Source organism: Dermacentor albipictus, chromosome 7 (genome assembly GCF_038994185.2).
Source record: "Dermacentor albipictus isolate Rhodes 1998 colony chromosome 7, USDA_Dalb.pri_finalv2, whole genome shotgun sequence".
NCBI lineage: Eukaryota > Metazoa > Arthropoda > Arachnida > Ixodida > Ixodidae > Dermacentor > Dermacentor albipictus.
This window is the reverse complement of record NC_091827.1, coordinates 133816902-133838774: the sequence shown is the minus strand read 5'-3', so window position 1 is coordinate 133838774 and position 21873 is coordinate 133816902. Positions and strand designations below refer to the sequence as shown.

The 21873-nt window shown below is 47.2% G+C and overlaps 1 protein-coding gene across 3 annotated transcripts in view; it reads right to left on the bottom strand.

Moving 5' to 3' along the window:
* Nucleotides 1–21873, bottom strand: part of LOC135911538 (chymotrypsinogen B-like) — a 799265-nt gene that overhangs the window by 620688 nt on the left and 156704 nt on the right. For 2 of the 3 annotated variants that reach the window (XM_065443854.1, XM_065443853.1), the window contains exon 2: nucleotides 11706–11744. The exons of the other annotated variant lie outside the window; for it this stretch is intronic. In XM_065443854.1, coding sequence (XP_065299926.1) covers nucleotides 11706–11744 — 39 coding nt within the window. The remainder of the gene's footprint in view (nucleotides 1–11705; nucleotides 11745–21873) is intronic. 3 annotated transcript variants of the gene reach the window in all.

The window sequence follows — 21873 nt, the reverse complement described above, 5'->3', positions numbered from 1 at the left end:
GAGGCCTTAGGTGTTTGCAGAAACCGGTGCAGCTTCGCCGGCTTTTGTCTAGGGAGCGCCTCGACTTCGTCGCCGTGTAGGAGACGAAGATTGAGAGTGATGACGAGACAGAAAGGGCTTTGTGACCTTTTCTGTCTGGATATAATTTTGTGTTTCCCACGTTCTTGGTTTATCCGCGGGCTGTTTCCTGTTTCTGAAAAAGAGCCTACTTTGTTCAGCATTTAGCTACCATGTTGACACTGAAGGTCGATATACATGTTGTGAGTTTGTGTTGCAGGGTGTGCCATGGCGAATAGTTAACGTCTATGCATTTAATGAAGATGCAAAGCGAATTCTCTTATTTGATACGGTGCGTAGTTTATTGGACTGTGATCGTTGCATCGTGTTAATGGGAGATTTCAATTGTGTATGTGATCCGAGCGATCGATGCGGCATTAACACTCAGCGGGACAGGAGTGGTGAAGTTTTGTCTAACGTAATAGTAAATGCAGGGCTAATTGATATAGGAGTGTCCGGACAGGGAGCTCGCTCTTATACACGAATTGAAAGTCGCTCTTACGCACGCGTTGGTCGGATTTATGTTTCTTCATCATTCCTCTCCCGAGGACTGTCCTGTGTTACTATCCCAGTTTGGTTCTCTGATCATTGCATGGTTGTCACAAAGATTGGTGAGAAATCTGTAACCAATTTCCGACCAAAGTGAGCCCTCTGGAAGCTTAACTCTGAGCTCGTAAATGATCAGGAATTTAATAATCACGTGCGCATGGCCCTACAAAATTCTCTTTCTACTGACTTGCCGTTATTTGCAGCTTGGGAACTCTTTAAATGAGAGGTTCGTACAGAGGCTATAGAAATTGGATCGCAGAAAGGATTCTATAGAAAAATATGAAGAGAAAATACTTTTTTAGAGCCTATACAACCTTTATCAGATGGAATGCGAAATGCGAGGCACTTCTGTTGTTGAGATAGAAAATCTTAAATGTGAGTTACAAAAGTATGCGTTACAAAAGGTCACTGCGTTACAGAGGTGCGCGAGTTCGATCTCGGAATAGGCGTGCTCGGCAGTCTGAGCAACCAACACGTCAAGCTTTTTTGGACGAGCGACGTCACGCTGTTTCCAAAGTAATTCCGGAAATATATTCTGAAGGTAGTCTTCTAACAAATACGAGTGACATAATTTCTAAGTTCGAAACTTACTACAGTGTGTTGTTTAGTGCCCGGCCGGATGATCACGATGCAAAAGTCTTAGAGAGTTTCATGTCTCTTGTAAAACCTTTACAGGATGATGACTGTGCATTCATTAGTGATACCCTTACGATACAAGGAATTGAGTTAGCTATTGATCAGCTGCCTCTGTCGAAAACACCCGGCCCTGATGGACTTTCCTGTAAATTTTACAAAGCTTTCAAATCAATTATCAGTCCCATATTATTGGACATTTTCATTACAAGTTTAGAGGTAGATGCCCTTCCGCAATCTTTTTGCAAAACCCACACAGTTTTAATTCTCAAGAGTTCAAATAAGGAGAAACTGCGTTCTGTTGAAAGCTACCGACCAATCACATTGTCAAACGTGGATTATAATATTTTCACAAAAGTTTTATCGAATAGATTGCAAGTTACGATGTCAATTCTCATTGGTTCCCATCAGAAGTGTGGAATTAGAGGCGGATTCATTGAAACCAACATACATATCGCCCGTACACTTCTTCAATACTGTTACGGTTCCACTGAGCAGATTGCAATGCTCCAGGTAGACCTTGCTAAAGCTTTTGACCGTGTCAGTCACTCCTATTTATTTTCTCTTCTGGAGCATGCGAATGTTGGCTCCGTTGTGCTTAAAGGCGTTAAGCTATGCGTGTTGTACTACTCGTTTAATTATTAATGGCCAACTCGCAAAACCCGTTTCCATTTGCTCTTCAGTAAAACAAGGATGCCCGATGTCCCCATTACTACTCGCACTTTATCTGGAACCGCTATGCTTAAGCGTAATTCAGTCGAGTTACATCCATGGCTTCAATATACTGGGTAATGAAGTAAAAGTCTTAGCTTATGCAGATGATTTAGCGTTCTTCTACACGGATAAGTCCAGTGTTGAAAAGGTAGTATGAACAATAGAGGAATTTGGCAGCGTATCGAGAGCACGAATTAAATCCTCAAAAAGCTTAGGCTTATGGTTTGGCTCATGGTGCTATGCACCAAAACAGTTTGCAGGCGTTAAGTGGACCGGCGTAGCGCCAAAGTATCTTGGCGTGCCGCTAGACGCATATAAATTAAGCGCACACTATTGGAAAGAACGGGTTTCGGCCCTGCAACGTTACGCCCAGACATTTGTTCCACACCCTCTCTATTTTTGGGAAAGCCGAGGCCAGCAATAAGTTCTTGGCAAGAAAAATTTACTATCTATTGCAAGTTATTCATTGTGCTAGGCTCTACATCCAACGCTTTCACCGAATCATTGCGACCTTCGTATGGTCTTAAACTGTTGAGCCCGTGAGGCGAGACAATATTTTCAGGACCAATAGTGAAGGTGGGCTGGGTTTAGTACATTTCTATTTGCGGCAAATAGTGTCTCGTTTCTTCTTTTATCGCGACACATCGCATCCTTTAATTCGGTCATTCATGCAAGTCACACTTGTTAATGCGTTACCCGATTTAATTGTTTCTTCCAATTTTCCTTCACGTTTATGCTTGTGAGGGTTCATGCAAGAAGTTTACTTGGCTGTTCGTTTCCTGACAGTTCAGTTTTCCACTGAATACTTGTACTCTGTGTCGCGTAAAAGGGTATACAAAGATTTATTGACCATGCTATTTCCGCTTCCATTTTACCAATCACTATACATTCAATGGCCAGGTCACGATGTACTAAAGCGAGTTCGTAAAATGTACATATCCCCTTGTTGCAAAACATTCTTTTATAAACTCCATAGTGAAACCATACCAGTAATAACATGGCCACAGAAAAAGGGTATCTTTGTCTCTTCTGTTAACTGTCGCCTTTGTGACGTGCCAGAGACGATTGAACATTGTTTTATTAGCTGCACCGACGGCATACTATTTTGGGATGTCCTGCAACAGACTTTAAAAAAGGCTTTGAGCTTAACGCTCATACTGTGCAATACCTGCTGCCGACCTCCGATAACAGCGCACCTTTCGATATGTTTTTTTTTTCGCATTGGAATGCACAGTTTGTGGAAAACGCGAATGATGGACCGAAACGCCAAAACGGTTGTACCTACAAGGGTGCATTTCATCCAAATCACACTACACCTAGAGCAGGTTTATGATGGACTTGATACACAGCCGGACTGGTATCCCATTTTTGTGAGGTGCCTATCCTTACCACCCTTCTAAAGTGAAACCAACATTTCTACCCACAGTATGAACGATGCCTTTTCTCTGGGTGACTTTCATTGTGCTCTCCATTTTCTGACTATGCACGATTGGTGTACGTCGGGTTGTTGCTACTGTAATAAATACCATGAAAGAAAGAACGAAAAAAAGTTCTGGCGTGGCGTAGCGGTAAAGTGCCGTGCTTGGTATATATATATAGGTCGGGCGATCAAATCTCAATGGAGCAGTTTTATTTTTACGTTATTCTTTTTCTCTTTTTTTTTACTTCACTAAAGCGCTCTTCGTTGCTCTCTGTATTAAAAAATGTATACGGTGTCCAGGCACCACATATTTAACACGCTAGAGCTGCTATTCGCATGAGTAGCCAGTGCCTCCCAGTGCGCCGCGCCGGCCCAGCGCTCGGCACTGGGCCCATAATCTGGCGCAGTGGCACTGGGTTTTTCAATAAAGATGTACCGAAAGAAACGTCAAAATAGTTCTTCACTGCATTCTCTTGCACGTACTGTGACTTTTTACTAAATGATATGAATTGCCATTTATTTGTAACATTTGATTTCTTTTTTGAGCCTATTTTTTTGTGCCCCCGAAAAAGCCAGGCAGTCGTGGGCCGGGCTCCTTCGCAGTGCTCATTTGGACGTCGCTCCTAAAAGGAACGGTTCGGAGACGGAACCGAATCTGGCCCTTGGTCTCCCGCATTTGTTAAGCGTGACCATGTTTAGTTTATCCCCTAGCAGGTGTTCACGCTCAGCTTTCAGGTGTACAACCTTTAGTGTACTTAAGGAATCAGTGTATATGGCTATCTTTTTGGATGTTTGCCAGTGATAATCTTTTTAACTACAAGCCATGCAGCATAAACTTCAGCAGTGTAAACAGAGGCACGTTTTTGTAGACGAATACTTGTTCCCCAATTTTCTGTTGCGGCCCCTGCACCACGTGTTCTTTTGTTCTAGACCCATCAGTGTAGAATTCCATGTTATATTGATATTTGTCGGGAAGAGCACGGAATTCTTGTATATTGTGTTCGTGTGGTGTGTCTCTTTTCCTTAAATGTGTTAATGTCAAGTCACATAACTGTGTGAAATCGTACGGGACAGTACGGGACATGTACTTGGGTGGACGCCTATCCTGTGTTTCTTTCGTGTCCCGTTTTACTCACGCTCTTTTCCCTGTAATAAAGCCATACCAACCACCTCCTCCAAATTCCGACCCTTTTAAACTAAAAAGCTTATCCCTACGAGCGTGTTTGCTTCTTAGATAGAGAGTGTTCGTGTTTTAAAGTAAGTTTGAAACTACGATATTACTAGAATAATTACGTCTAAATTGATTCTGCTGAAGAACGTTTACTTATTCAGAGTTTCTGTACTGTTAGGCCGCTCATCTCTCGAACAGGCAGAATGGACGGCGTAGGGCTGCATGATTGTTTTGTATATACTTTTGAAGTGCCGCGAGTTGCCCGTGCGTTTTGTGAATAGGGAAGCGTCCACCCCCCCAGCGCCTCGGGCGGCAACCGTTTCTGTGGTTGAGGGGTCGGACGGCCCGCGTGGTGTTGGGTGACGAGCCGAGGCGCGCGCCGCCGCGGGGGGCGCGGTGCAGAGGCGGAAAACGGACTCGGAGAAAATGCTTTTACGCGGGCTTTGTTGACATTCCGCCGATGGTCATAATAGGGCCACGCGGACAAAGCTCGAGCGCACAAAGGTTGTATACGCGACGTTGTGGCGCCGGCTCTTGAGTCCCCTGCTAATTAGAGACGCAGCTGCTAGCAATGTTGACCACGTCTGGCGCGTACGGAGCGGGGGGTTCGCGCCCCTCGCATTCGGACGGCAGCCACGTGCATCTTGTTTTGAGCGCTGGGGAGAGCCCGCTTTGTGTCGTGTTGCAACATGCAGTGCGCGCCGTAGAGAGGGGCGCGGCGTCGTTTTAAGAGCACCCGAGTCCGGATGCCGCCAGCGGTAATTAGTTTTCTACCAGGAAAAACCTTGAGGGGGACTACGGTACGCGGTGTTGGGACACCAGCGCCCGAGCCCCCCCTTGCTGGCTAGAAACACCGCTGAGGTGCGAGATGGCCTCAATAAATCATGCATGCCTGGCGTGTTTGACGAGGCCGTCACTGACCACGTGGAAATAGGAGGGGGAGAAGAAGATGTGGGAAGAGGGAAAACAGGGTGGTTTTCCAATAGATTCACTTATGAGAGTAAGCCCATCCCTTTGGGTTGTGGCTTAAGAAACTGTCAACTCTCATTGGCAATTGCTTCCGTGGGATGGGCTAACGACCCTACCGCCCTTTTTCTTTGTCTCTTTCCCCTATACCAACCGAGACGAGGTGCTTGTTCCTCAGTCTAGGCTGTAATCACTAAACCTGATAGAACAGTAAGACTCCGTACGATGCAACGCTAGTCTGGGGCGTAACCACTTAGTGGTAGAACAGTGAGACTCGGTTGGTCGTATGTAGTGACAGTTGTCCTAGGCTCTAACTTAAGAAAAAGTAGAAGAGTAAGGCGCTGTTTACTTGTGTGTTTTGTATCAGTGTTCTTTTGCTAACTCTGTATTTGACTGTGTAAATATTTCCGTTACAATATATCTTCAAGTTTTGTTACCTCCAACCTGCCTCCTGCTTCATCAACGCCGATAAACACCTTGAAGAGACTTTGGTCGACTTCAAGGAGAAAAGAACAATAAAAAAAACTTAACTGGCGCAGTCGACAGGATCGGCGAGCTCTACAACATCGAATGCTGGACAAGTGGTGAGAAGATCGAGTCATCCAACGACCACCTCCGACACCTTTGAGAAGATCCCACAGCAGCCAAGCCCGGCACCGTGGAGGAGATCCGAAAACGACAGTGCATTCAGCAAAGGGTGAGCAGGATTTCTTGCGTCTTTCTCAAGTTGGCATGGCAGTTGATGTGTAGAGCAAATGGTGAGGACACGCGGGGGCGCAGAGACAATGGAGTCTAATGGAGTTGAGGGTGCGACGGTGGCGGAAATAGATCGGAATCGGGAGTTATCAAATGACGATAGGCTAAATTCCGATAAGTCAAATGAAATGAGAGAACCCAGTCAGAGCCAGGAATTTTCGCAGCAGGCATCTCAGCCTTTGCAAATTCCGAATGATACAAGAACGCTTGAACTTGAAATTCAAAGGCTCAATGCTCAGACTACCTGTATACAACTTCAGATTGAGTACGAAAGGCTGTTGCAGGCAAGGACGACTGCTGAACGTCTCAATGGCACGTCGTCCAGCGCTGAGTCGGAGCGGGGCGATCGGAGGCGAATGGGTTTCGACTCCGTCGAGCAATGCGCAAAAGTGCTGAAAGGGTTCCGCCTACCGTGTGACGCGGATGTACCCTTATGGTTTGAGGAGGTAGAAAGACTTTTTGCTACTTACGGGGTACCGTATGAGAGTCGTGTGCATTTAGTCATGCCAGCTCTAACTGAGCGCGTTCGCTACCTACTGCGTAACCTCAACCAGGAAGAGAGTACAGATTACGAGTCAGTTAAACAGGCAGTGTTGATGGAACTGAAGCTTTCTCCGGCGGAGTATCTGCAAAGGTTTGAGAGAGCAGTGAAGCGGAAGGAGGAAACGTGGTCACAGTTCGCGTCGCGAGTGAAAACGTATTTCTCCTACTACCTTCAAGTAAGAGGAGCCGACACTGTAGAAGTGATGGCAGAACTCGTGGTTGCGGATCGTATAAAAGCGGGCCTTAGTATAGAGGGTCTTGAGTACGTGAGGCTACGAGAAGGCGAGGAATGGCTTAAGCCACCTGAGATTGCCAAAGTACTACAAACTTTGGAACAAGCCAAAGGAAAAGGATACGCCTCAAAGCCATCAGTGGTAGAGATGGGGCAAAGGCAGACGCGCGTAGCGAAAAGCGCCCTCAGGTGCCACGTATGTCACAGCTCAGGCCATTTCGCTAAGGATTGCCCGATGTCTAGTGACAAGGAAAATCAGCCAAAGAAGGCTATCGAGCCAAGGCAGAGGGCGCAAAGGGTGTCGATAGCCCACGAGACGGGAAGTGAGATACCGAATGGAGTCCTCACTGCAAAGGTAGAGGCCTTGAAACACAAAGGCGAAGGCATGACTAACCTGCAGTTGATCCCTATCTCATGCGGAAACGTATCCACAGATGCGATTCTAGATACGGGAAGTGAAATAACTGTCATACGCGAGAGTCTCCTTCCGAAAAGTATCGTGGAGCCATCAGGCACAATAAGATTGGTGTCTGCATTTGGTAAAACTATCGAGGCAAAGCTAGCAACGTTGCCGGTAAAGTTAAATAGCCCGCAAATGGCGGCGGAGCCCCAGAACATTGACCTACTCTGCGCGTTGACTAATGAGCTCGTCGAGGGCACAGATTGTTTGTTGACCAAGGAAGATTGGGAACATTTATTCAGGGCCAGCAGCTCTCTGGAATCCATTGTAGCACCGGCCGAGCCTACTCAGAGGATAGAGAGATCAAATCAGAAAGCCGAGGTAGTGGCCTGCAACGTTACTTTGGAGGAGGAAGGTGTTTCTGGGGAAGTTGAGCTAATTTATGATGAGAAGGATGAGTCATTAAGCCAGAGGGGAGAATTCCGCAGAGTGCAGCTAGCTGACGCTACCTTAAAGAAAGGTTGGGAAGATGCTCGGAGTGGGAAATCCGGCATGTTCGTCTCTGATGGACTCTTACACCACTGGGACTCAATAGTAGGCACCCGAGTGAGACAACTAGTTGTTCCCAAAGACAAGCGCAGTGAGGTGATGCGTTTAGCTCATGAGTCACTATGCGGAGGGCACCTAGGGCCAAGGAAAACTAAAGTGCGTATTAGGTGTAATTTTTTTTGGCCTGGCATGGAGAAGGAGGTATTAGAGCATTGTCGTTCATGCCATGATTGCCAAATTCGCTCTGACAGGCGTCGCACGGACAGAGTACCTATAACTCCTCCCACTAGGCCAAATCACCCTTTTCAAATTGTCAATGCAGACATCATTGGACCCTTAGACAGACCGTCAGCGAAAGGTCATAGGTACGCGCTATGCTTGGTGAACATTTGCACAGGGTGGCCAGAGATTGTCCCACTGCGCTCTTTGACAGCTAAGGCGACTTGCGACGCGTTGATTGAAATTTTCAGTCGCACTGGCGTTCCGGAAATGATCTGTTCCGACCAGGGCACTAATTTCAAATCACAGCTCACACAGTCGATGCTCGAGAAATTAGGTTGCACACCAAGATTCTCAACCCCAGAACACGAAGAGAAAATAGCTGCAATTAAGAATGTGGCGCCACCACGCACTAAAAAGGAGCTACGCAGCCTGCTAGGACTGTGCGGCTACTATCGCGAGTGCGTCCGAGATTGTGCAGAGGTGGCGAGCCCGCTCATGCGGTTAACAAAGAAAGGGGTACCCAATAGCATACCCTGGTCAGAGGAAGCTCAGACGGCGTTTAAGACGCTGAAACAGTCCCTGTGCGAGGTCGTGGCGCTCAGCACTCCGGACCCATCTGAGCCCTACTGGCTTTTCACAGACGCATCAGCTACGGCGGCGGGCGCTTGTTTGGCGCAAATGACAGCCGAGGGAGAGGAGAGGCCTATTGCCTTTGCCAGCCACCGCTTCACGGCGACTCAGACGCGATGGTCGACAATTGAGAGGGAAGCGTTTGCTATTATATGGGCCCTAAAGAAGTTTGACTACTGGCTTTTTGGTGCCGAGATAAACGTTGTTTCCGACCACAATCCATTGTCGTACCTTACAACTTCGACTCCACACGGGGCAAAATTGACAAGATGGGCGCTGGCTTTACAGCGATATCACGTGTCAGTGCGACATCGGAAGGGTGTCAGTAATGGTAACGCGGATGCTTTGTCCAGGCTTCACAACAGCTCATGGAAGCCAGCGTAATACTATACTGCCATGCCAACTGGATGGGCGTGAATGTTCCTGCTCACTTGGCGCTGTATATTGCGGACTTTGTGAGTGCCGATTCAAGACCCAGAGACACTAGAGTGCTCTTACAGTTTGGAACTGCAATCGTGTGCTTAATAGTTTGATGACATGTATTGTGTATTTCTTTTTACTCTCTTCTTGCTTTGTTATTTGAAAGTGTTTGTTGTTGTGATGTAATTAGGCTAGGGTGTGGTTAGAATGTTCATTACGTAATCGCGGCAGTGATTTATCGTATCACTGAGCGAAAATCAGCCCAGTATACTCTTTAGGGGGAACGTGTTAGGCCGCTCATCTCTCGAACAGGCAGAATGGACGGCGTAGGGCTGCATGATTGTTTTGTATATACTTTTGAAGTGCCGCGAGTTGCCCGTGCGTTTTGTGAATAGGGAAGCGTCCACCCCCCCAGCGCCTCGGGCGGCAACCGTTTCTGTGGTTGAGGGGTCGGACGGCCCGCGTGGTGTTGGGTGACGAGCCGAGGCGCGCGCCGCCGCGGGGGGCGCGGTGCAGAGGCGGAAAACGGACTCGGAGAAAATGCTTTTACGCGGGCTTTGTTGACATTCCGCCGATGGTCATATTAGGGCCACGCGGACAAAGCTCGAGCGGACAAAGGTTGTATACGCGACGTTGTGGCGCCGGCTCTTGAGTCCCCTGCTAATTAGAGACGCAGCTGCTAGCAATGTTGACCACGTCTGGCGCGTACGGAGCGGGGGGTTCGCGCCCCTCGCATTCGGACGGCAGCCACGTGCATCTTGTTTTGAGCGCTGGGAAGAGCCCGCTTTGTGTCGTGTTGCAACATGCAGTGCGCGCCGTAGAGAGGGGCGCGGCGTCGTTTTAAGAGCACCCGAGTCCGGATGCCGCCAGCGGTAATTAGTTTTCTACCAGGAAAAACCTTGAGGGGGACTACGGTACGCGGTGTTGGGACACCAGCGCCCGAGCCCCCCCTTGCTGGCTAGAAACGCCGCTGAGGTGCGAGATGGCCTCAATAAATCATGCATGCCTGGCGTGTTTGACGAGGCCGTCACTGACCACGTGGAAATAGGAGGGGGAGAAGAAGATGTGGGAAGAGGGAAAACAGGGTGGTTTTCCAATAGATTCACTTATGAGAGTAAGCCCATCCCTTTGGGTTGTGGCTTAAGAAACTGTCAACTCTCATTGGCAATTGCTTCCGTGGGATGGGCTAACGACCCTACCGCCCTTTTTCTTTGTCTCTTTCCCCTATAACAACCGAGACGAGGTGCTTGTTCCTCAGTCTAGGCTGTAATCACTAAACCTGATAGAACAGTAAGACTCCGTACGATGCAACGCTAGTCTGGGCCGTAACCACTTAGTGGTAGAACAGTGAGACTCGGTTGGTCGTATGTAGTGACAGTTGTCCTAGGCTCTAACTTAAGAAAAAGTAGAAGAGTAAGGCGCTGTTTACTTGTGTGTTTTGTATCAGTGTTCTTTTGCTAACTCTGTATTTGACTGTGTAAATATTTCCGTTACAATATATCTTCAAGTTTTGTTACCTCCAACCTGCCTCCTGCTTCATCAACGCCGATAAACACCTTGAAGAGACTTTGGTCGACTTCAAGGAGAAAAGAACAATAAAAAAAAACTTAACTTGTACCTTCTAGAAATAATGTTTTCTAAAACTCTGTTATAGCACTATATGAGAAAATTGGTCTGTATTTGCAAACAGCTATTCGCGTCTTAAAGGACAGGCAGAACTTAAGATGTGTTTAGGAGCCACAGAAACAAAGGGCTGTGCAGAGCGAATAAACATGCATAAGACGGGAATTAAAATATCAATGTTTTCCTCAACCAACCTCAAGAGTACTTTATCCATCCCAGCTGCTTCATAGAGGCATATAAACCGTATTTTCGTGCAGCACAAGCGTATTAACAAGTAAGACCCGTAGTCGAGGCTCATTTAGGATGCTTGGAACTTGCGCAGCCAATGTAGCAACATGGGAGTGCAGCATAGAAGTTCTAGGCTCTGCTGTATATTTATTCTTTTTAAGTGTACAGTAGCAGACTAGAGCGCACCCGCCAAGATTGACTACTCTGCCTACCTAGTATGAAAAGATTGTGCCTCTATTATACCATCTGAAAAACACGCCTCAACGAAAACTTACCGATACTTACATTGACAACTCGCCCCATCACTTCCTTGTCACTTGTCGCCTGTTTTACGAGTTTCTTATTGTTCATTATGAGCATTTGTAAAGCTCTACCAAGCAAATTTGCGCGAGCACCATGTCCCTGGAGCGACGTCTGAGAAGTTCAGAGCGTACTTCTTAGCTTCGAGAACTGAAGCGCCGCTCATAATCTGAAGAAAGGTTTCTTTGTCACTCCTTCAGGAATCTATCGAACGCTTACGATTTAGTTATCATCGCTCTAATGCTATTTTTGCGAAGTCCAGGCAGTGTTTGCTCTCGGTTATTATACGTACCTGAAGTTGTATGTGGCAATCGGCACTGCAGGAAGAATGCTGCAAATGCAAAGCAAGAAGCGACCGTCATTGAAAAGGTGGTAACGACGCATTCACGGTAACAAATGTTTTAGTGCGAAACAATAGTGAGTGCTTGTAGCCTAGCGGGGATACGAGCCATCGCATTTTTTGCTTGCTTACGGGGGTATGAGAGATTGATGATGATACTTTTGTGGCGACGGAAGCGAAAGACTCTGGGGATCCTAGCCATATGCACATTCGGTGTAAAATTTTCATGACGAGCAAAGGATCGTACCCCCTTAAGCAAACAAAAATACAACAGCTCATCGCCCTCGCCCACTGCGTACACTCATTGGAATCACACATACAACGTACAAAAAAACATACGTTTCAATAAAGAACAAGCTGAAAACAAGCATCCATAATCATCAGCAATGGTCCATACCCCCCTAAGCCATAGAAATGCAATGGCTTATAGCCCCGTGAGCAATGGCTCATACCCCAGTAAGGCAGAGGCTACAAGCACTCAGCAAAGTGAAGCGAGCAGTGCATACATTCATTGAAATCTCCTATGCAACACATAGACCAGCATGCGCTTTAATAAAGAACAAGCTCAAGACAAGCATCCGAACTATCAATAAAGCATTGCATAGCCCCCTCAACAGTTGCACTGGTGCTTCTGCAACAGCTTCGCTGGATATCCGCTTTCGCAGGGCCGGGATAGCGAGTCACTTTTTTATGAAGCCGCACCAAAATATAATGGGTGGCTATGTGTCCAAAGCTGGGTCTTAAACACGCGATAATTCTTGAGTGGTGTAGTGAGAAAATGACATGAGTTGTGCTTCTTAGAGCATGTCTGCGAAGTTTGGTGTATGTGGAAAAATGGCTTACTCTAGATATTCCGAAATAGATCAATTTCAGCGATGGAACCCGGTACTGTGTCAGTGTTTATTTCGGCTTCCCCACTGTTCAAAGAGACGAAACGACAGATCACGCCAAAGCCTCAGTGTGTTCAACGAAATGAAACGAGACTATCTTACTGATTTCTTCAAGTTTACTTCACATCCAACTTGAAGTGAATGGTCATGAACTGAGAAATCTTGCCTGTCTACAGTGGAGCTTAAAATGAATACTCAAGACAGGCAGAGGAAATGCAGAAGACATATCCACAGGCCGATCAGTCCCTGTACGAAGTTACGATGGCCGCGAAAAGGAGCACTGCGAGTGGATAAGCTTAAGGCCAAAATACAACTTGCGGTACGCACAACACCTTGCCGTTGTGATAGACGGCGTCAGGTACGACTTCCTTCTCTAAGCATTCTCTATGTCTAAGCATTCTTTGGAACGACACTGTCTGCGAGCTCCAATGAAGACAATTCCAAACCAATGAATAAAGCAAATCGAATTGAAATGCCGAATAATGGAGACAGTATTCAAAAACTGAACCAATGATTGTTCTGCTCGGGAGGCTATGCTCCTGCTACCACCTAGCCTGAAGTTTCATTTTAATTACAGGATACAACTATAATCCAGAAAAGGACGTACAACCTATCGAGAGAAAAGAAGATAGGACTAAAAGAGGAACTTCAAAAGATATTAGACGCTGATATCATCCATCCACCTGTGTCGCCATTTGCATCGCCAGTCACCATGGCCCAAAAAGAAAATGGTAGCCTCAGACTGTACACTGACTATAGAGCGATAAACCTCCCACAGGCAGCTGAATGCAGTGCCTCGAGTAGACAGCATCATTGACAAAACAGGCGGATATAGTGGTTTCTCCAGGACAGATTGTGGGCAAAGGCTTCTAGAAAATGCCACTTTAAAAGAAAACCAAGCAATTCACCACCTCTGTGACTCCATTTGACATTTGTGAGTACAATCGTCTTCCGTTTGGTTTGAAAAATTCGCCCAGCTGGTTTCAGAAGATTGTTACTGTTCTGAACATTTTTCCTGGTCGCTTCCGCACTGTGTATGTAGACGACCCATTGCAGGTGCTAAGAGTGAGCAGCAACCTGAAGTACGCCTTGCACATCCTCTCCCTGCCTTGTAACACTGTAAAGGCGAATTTCAAGAAGCAAGAATTCCTGAAAACAATGTCACCTTTTGGGTCGAGTGCTGGATGGTACCACTAATCATGACAAAGAGTCCACGACGCGCATCGGTACGCTGTGGCTTACGTCCATTCGCTTCGCGTATTTTGGGGACCAGTCACCCATTTCAGAGCGCTTATTCGAGACAATGCTGCGGCGACACGGTGCTTGACAAGGTTGACGCAAGATGATGTATCGTTTAGCCTGTGAGGACTTGACTCTCTCGCACCCCCTTGTGTTGTTTTCTTTGCAAGGCTATCACGTCTCTTGTAATCCGGCTTCACCGCGTAGCTATGCGCCACCGGAGGTCGGTCGTTGCCCAATGGGGAACCAGCGCTGGATAGGCGGCGCGTCGAAAAGAGTGCGTTGCATGCCGCCCTGGCGATGAAACGCGGCATATTCCAGCCGCTCGACGAGACGACAAACACGTGCGCGGCCGTATTATAGTTCATATGTTTCCGTTTTCGCGCCACTTCAAGTGGACAGCATTCGTAAAGAAGCTAGCGCCATCAAGGGAAGAAATGACGAAAGAAGCTTTTTAAGCTTTATATAGAAATGATGACCAGAAATGACCAGTAATGACCAGAAAGAAATGATCACTGTAATAACGTCAAATGGTTTTGAAAATCTGATTGCTTCGCCAACCCGAATTACAGACAGCAGTGAAACTCTACTCGACTTATTCATAACAAATATGCATAACGAAAGCATAACCGCCGGTGTGCTATCATACGACATAAGCGACCACCTTCCAATATTTATCACAATACCTGAACATAGTTTTTGAGACAAGAGGGATGTGAGATGCTTCACTTCTCCGCCAATTACAGCAGCCAACCTTGAGGCTTCTAGAACTCAGATGTTAACCTGTGACCTGTAAGGTATCGGTCAAATCGTGAACGCTGAAGAGGCATATACAAAGTTCATACATATAATTTCTGGGGTATTCAAGTATCACATTCCCTAAAGAAGAATTACCTTAGGCAAAAAAAGTCTTAAACCTTGGATGACGCCTGAACTACTTGCAAAAATCCATCGCAAAAACTAATTGTATCATAAATTTATTCAAAATAAGGACCCAGATACACTGAAACAATTCAAAACTTATCGAAATAAACTGAATAAAGAAATAAAACTAAGTAGAATGCGACACATTGTCTGAATTTGAGTGCTCTTCACCGAAAACATGACTTGTTATGGAAAAGGTTGAATACTGTCCTTAATCGTAATAAATTGGATTCTCGTATAGAAAAACTGAACATAAATGGCAATGAGATATCTGGCATCCCTCTCGCCACTATGTTTAATGATCACTTTGTTAGCAACAATCAAAACAGTTCATCTAGGACATTGTTTAAGTTGAAACCTGTTGCTAGCCCCTTCTCATTATTTGTTGAGCCTGTCTCTGAACATGAAGTTTTCTCTGCTTTCACGTCACTGCGAATTAGTTCCTCGTGTGGTATTGAAGGCATGAAAATTAGACTGATAAAGCACGTGTTAGATATTGTCACACCGTACCTTACATATATAAACTTATGTTTGTCCAGTGCAACTTTTCCGAAAAGAATGCAAATCGCTAAAGTGGGTGTTTTATTTAAAAAGGGAGACAGAAATGATATGCAAAATTATAGGCCTATATCCATATTCTATCTTTTCTAAGGGCCTGGAAAAAATCTTACATCGCCAATTTAATAATTTTTTCGAGATGAACAATATAATATCAGCTGCCCAATTCGGCTTCAGAAAGCTTAAGTGCACCGAATATGCACTGTTGGAACAAAAGGAATTCATCTTATCCCAGTTCGAAGAAAGAAGACTTGCGCTTGTCGTCTATGTGGATTTTAGCAAAGCATTTGATAATATTCACCATTTAACATTGATTGAAAAACTTCATAGCTATGGCATTCGAGGTCATTCTTTAGCACTAATTAAATCTTACCTAGCAAGCAGACAGCAATTTGTTCAGATAGATATGCATTGCTCAAGTATGAAGCCTATTTCAAAAGGAGTTCCGCAGGGAAGTGTTTTGGGGCCCCTTCTTTTTAACGCCTATATCCATGATGTAACGAATATCTACCATAACGCGAAATATGTCCTGTATGCTGATGACGCCGGTATATTTGTTTCAGGAACAAACTGTACAGAGATAGAGTATGAAACGGACCTCATGCTCTGTAAGCTGAGGGACTGGTCAATAATGAACCAACTAGAAATAAATACAAACAAAACCAAAGCTGTGCTCTTTAGGCCTGAAATAAGCAGGTGAATTCAAATATAAACATTATGTACGGGGAAAAAACGATAGAAATGGTTGCTAGTATGAGAACTCTCGGCGTAACGTTTTCCAGTAATATGCTTTGGGATGAGCACATGACGCAGTCGCAATCCAGTCACCTAGGGTCATTCGCATGACGTGGAAATGCAAATCACTATTGCTGTTTAAAGTTCTCATTTATAACTCGCTTTTTTATTCGTACCTCTATTATTGCTAATTGGTGTGGGATACAACTACATTTGTTAATTTGCATAAACTACTTGTCTTGCAAAAGAGGGTCGTTCGGCTGCTCTTTCACGTCCCCTACCACTCCCATATTACAAACTTATTTCAGGAAGCCAACATAATTTCTGTGTCAAAGTTATACCAGTACAAGTTAACAACTGCATTTAGGCGGGAAGTAAAACTGAACTGCTGCTTTCTACAAGAACTTTGTAACCTTGAACTTAATGACAAATTTTATGTTGCCCGTTATAAAGAGATAGGGCGAGTGGTCACACCCAGAAATAACTAATTAAGGGAAAAGCTGTCACACACAATGCCAATGCTCCTAAATAAATGCAATAATCTAGGCGTTAATATCACTCAAATAACAGCCCAACAACAACAACTCAGAGACATGTATGTGCAGGATTTTTAAATTACTGGTTAAGCGTACATCCTCTCGGCTAGTATGTATATAAAGTGTGCATATATGCTTCTGTATATGTGTGTTTATATATGTAGGTATGCATACGAGTGTGTATGCATATGTGTGTGTATAATGTTCAGCGGCGTCTTCTTGTTTCATTTGTATTCACCACGAGAACCACACAACCTACCCTAAGTATTTTTGATTTAGTTACCAGTGGCTCTGCATGGATATGAGTGTGCATGTGTATATGCGAGTATGTGGGTTCATGAGAGTATATATATATATATATATATATATATATATATATATATATATATATATATATATATATATATATATATATATATATATATATACATATATATACCAGAAAAAAAGCAGTTCTGGGTCCGGGTAAATATTCACAGTGAAGTAGACGCGCGTATGAAGCGGTTTATTGACGTTTCGGCCGGGGTCCGGCCTTCATCAGAATGATTCTGATGAAGGCCGGACCCCGGCCGAAACGTCAATAAACCGCTTCATACGCGCGTCTACTTCACTGTGATATATATATATATATATATATATATATATATATATATATATATATATATATATATAGTCATATCATAAGAAGCAAACAAACACAGACACCAAGGACAACATAGGGAAAATTACTTGTGCTTAATAAATGAAATAAAGAAACGATAAAGTAATGGCAATTAAAGCGTATGAAAAAACAACTTGCCACAGGTGAGAACCGAACCCACAACCTTCGCATTTCGCGTGCGATGCTCTACCAATTGAGCTACCGCGGCGTCATTTTCCCATCCACTTTCTTGGGTATTTATGTGTCCTAGTAGAACCCTGGGAGTGTTAGCCAGCGCCATCACTCACAGACCTTGGCGGCGGACGTGGAACGTCTTTTTTGCCGCAGGCGTCACGAGAACGTGATCTTTTAGGGTGAAGGCAACTGGTCAATAAACCCACATATTGACACGTGTATTTATATTTATCGGGCGACCAGGTTTCGCCGCCTAACAAACCTTAACGCACAGCGCGGGACGCGCTTGCATGTATCCGAAGTTTCTGGACAGTTATCGATGCTTCTATCCACAGTCTGTTGTCGCCGAACCTTGTGTTATCTGATTTATTCGCTTGCCGCGAATGATGTAGAACTTTATGGAAGGCACGCGGGTCCCAACGATTAGTCTGGAACATTCCACGATTGTGTATAAAAGCCGACGCGCTTGAACCGCTGATCAGATTTTCGACGATCGCCGACCGTGTTCGCCGCTATCGTTGTGCTACAAGTGTAGCCTGTTTTGTGGGCACTGGTTCGCCCAATAAAAGTTAGTTTTGTCTTTCGCAGTATTGCTACTGTGTTCTTCAACGTCACCACCACGTGACATCTTGTGGAGGTGCTTTTGGTCCATGTACCGGACGCCCCCGACAAGCCGTGATCCAAGCCCGGAACGCAAAGACAAAACCAACGCAGTCCCGGACCATCGAGCAAGCCGCCGTCTTCAACAACTGCCCCCGGAGCACGGACTTTTGCCTGAGACGACCAGAAAGATCGCCACCAAGTCAACCCCAATGGCAGCCCCGGCATCGCCCATTGTGCTACAGCAGCCCAGGGAGCCTCCGACGTTCCGTGGTTCAACTTTCGAGGACCCGGAAGGCTGGCTTGAGACGTACGAGAGAGTCGCTACGTATAACAACTGGAACAGCGACGACAAACTGCGATATGTCTTCTTCGCATTGGAAGACGCGGCCAGGACGTGGTTCGAGAACCGAGAAGCCACCCTAACGACCTGGGAACTTTTCCGAAGCGGCTTCCTGCAGACATTCGCAAGCGTCGTACGCCGAGAACGAGCCCAAGCGCTATTGGAAACCCGGGTGCAGCTACCTAATGAGACGACCGCGATCTACACGGAAGAAATCAGCCGTCTCTTCCGCCACGCCGACCCTGAAATGCCCGAGGAGAAGAAAGTCCGCCTGCTGATGCGTGGTGTGAAGGAGGAACTTTTTGCCGGAATGGTACGAAGCCCACCGAAGACCGTCGACGAGTTTCTTCGCGAGGCCACCAGCATCGAGAAGACACTCGAGATGCGAAACCGGCAATTCGACCGCCGCACGATCTCGCCAAACTACGCCGGAGTTCAGTCACTGGCCGCCGACGACCTACGCGAGACTATCCAAGCGGTCATGCGGGAGGAGCTACAAAAGCTGTTCCCACCATCACAGCCGCAAGTGGCTTCGATTGCCGACGCCGTGCGTGAAGAGCTCCAACAACAACTTGGAGGAGCCCCTGTATCGCCCCAGCCTGAGCCGCAAGCGATGACCTACGCCGCCGTCGCACGCCGGCAAGGTCCCCCTCCGCGACCGCGCCAGGGCCCTGTCACGCCGCAGTTCCGTCGTCCACCGCCGCCACCGCCAGCACGACCACCCGTCACCCAGCGCACCTACACGAGGAAGACGGACATCTGGCGCGCTCCTGACCACCGCCCGCTCTGCTACCACTGCGGACAAGCGGGTCATGTCTACCGACGATGTCCATACCGGGAGATGGGACTGCGAGGTTTCGCCGTGAACGCTCCGCGCCTGCAGCAAGGTGAACGCCCCCACGATATCGCCGATTACCTCGCCGCTACTCAGTGGAGCCCTCGACGGCCGTCCCGTTCGCCGTCACCAGGACGCTACCTGTCGCCGCAGCGCCGACCATACACCGGCCCAGCCCGGGGCCGCTCTGCGAGCCCATATCCGGAAAACTAAAAGCAGCAACCGATGGAGGTGCGGTTGCTCTTCGTCGAACTGACGAAGATCCTCCGCCGCCGACAAGGACGACGAAGAGACCATCTCGACGACATAATAACGACACGCCGCCGTCCCGACTAAGTCAGGAAGCCAAGACTACACCGACTAAAGACGACTTGAGGACGCGACGTTCCAGCTTCACTTCAACACGACGCAGCCGTGATCCGACGCCAAGACCTAACTGCAACGCCAGACAAAGGACCACCGACCTCGACGTGCTTCTCGACGGCCACGCAGTTACCCCCTTAGTGGACACAGGGGCTGATTACTCCGTCATGAGTGGACACATCGCCGCCCAGTTGAAGAAAGTTAAGACTACGTGGGAAGGCCCTCAAATTCGAACCGCTGGAGGACACCTCATTACGCCGTCTGGAGTCTGCACGGCAAGAATTACCGTTCATGACCGGACTTACCCTGCCACCTTCGTTATCCTCCAACAGTGTTCACGAGACGTCATTCTCGGCATGGACTTCCTGAACCAACACGGCGCAATCATCGACCTGAAGTCGAAGTCAATAACGCTGTCGGAAGATCAAGCGATACCGCCGGAGAGCCCTCGTAGTCACCACGCCTTGAGGGTGCTCGAAGATCAAGTGAGCATCCCGCCTCGCTCCAGCATTGTTATTTCGGTTGGCCCCGAAACACCCGTTGACGTAGAAGGCGTCATCGAAGGCGACCAACGTCTACTGCTCGACCGTGAAATTTGCGTCGCAAGAGGGATCGCTCGACTGCACGGAGGAAACACGAAGGTGTTGCTGACAAACTTCAGCCAGGAGTTCAAGCACATCAACAAGCGCACGACGATCGCATACATCGAGGAATTTCAGGAAACCAGCTATGCGTTTGTCCTCTCGGATTCTGTTGCATCTACCCCGACGACCGTAGTTCCCGAGCCAGACTTCGACGTAAATCCAAGTCTCCCCGTGATTAAGAAGCAACAGCTCAGAAGTCTGCTTCGACGATGCAAAGACTGCTTTTCGACGTCATCGATGATTCGACAAACCTCAGTCGCAAGCATCGCATAATAACCAAAGAGTGCGCTCGACCACTCCGCCAGAGCCCTTACCGAGTTTGGACGCGAGAACGTGAAGCTATAAGACACCAAGTCGACGAAATGCTGCGCGACGACATCATCCAGCCGTCGAAAAGCCCGTGGGCGTCTCCAGTTGTTTTAGTGAAGAAGAAGGACGGAACCCTACGTTTCTGCGTCGATTATCGTCGATTGAACAAAATCACGAAGAAAGACGTGTACCCCCTCCCACGGATAGACGACGCATTGGATCGGCTCTGCAATGCTAAATACTTCTCATCGATAGACCTCAAGTCTGGCTACTGGCAAATAGAAGTCGACGAAAGGGATCGCGAAAAGACCGCCTTCATCACGCCGGACGGCCTCTAAGAGTTCAAGGTTATGCCATTCGGACTGTGTTCGGCGCCTGCAACGTTGCAGCGCGTCATGGACACAGTATTAGCAGGACTGAAGTGGCAGACCTGTCTCGTTTACTTAAATGACGTCGTCGTCTTCGCCGGAAATTTCGACGAACACCTCAAGCGGCTTGCGACAGTACTAGAAGCCGTCAAGTCGTCAGGGCTTACTCTGAAGCCGGAAAAATGCCGCTTCGCTTACGATGAGCTTCTGTTCCTAGGCCACGTAATCAGCAAATCTGGTTTCCGTCCAGACCTGCAAAAGACAGCTGCAATCGCACAGTTCCCGCAACCCATCAACAAGAAGGCAGTGCGTAGGCTCCTTGGCATGTGTGCCTACTATAGGCGCTTTGTCAAGGACTTTTCACGCATCGCGGGGCCGCTAACACATCTAACGAAAAGTGGTGTCGAGTTCAAGTGGGAAACACCGCAGGCCGACGCATTTGAAGAACTCAAACGACGCATGCAGTCGCCGCCGGTACTTGCGCACTTCGACGAGTACGCCGATACAGAAATCCATACTGACGCCAGTAGCCTAGGCCTCGGTGCCGTTCTAGTCCAGGGGAGAAACGGAGTCGAACAAGTGATAGCTTACGCTAGCCGGTCGCTGTCAAAAGCGGAAGGCAACTATTCTACGACCGAAAAGGAATGCCTCGCCATCGTTTGGGCTACAGCTAAATTTCGCCCTTATCTTTATGGCAGGCCATTCAAAGTCGTCAGTGACCATCACGCGTTGTGTTGGCTAGCGAATATAAAGGATCCTTCAGGACGACTCGCGCGGTGGAGCCTTAGACTACAAGAATACGACATCACTGTCACCTACAAGTCCGGACGAAAACACTCCGATGCCGATTGCCTATCACGCGCCCCCATTGACCCGCCGCCGCAAGACGACGAGAATGACGACGCCTTCCTCGGAATGATAAGCGCGGAAGACTTCCCTGC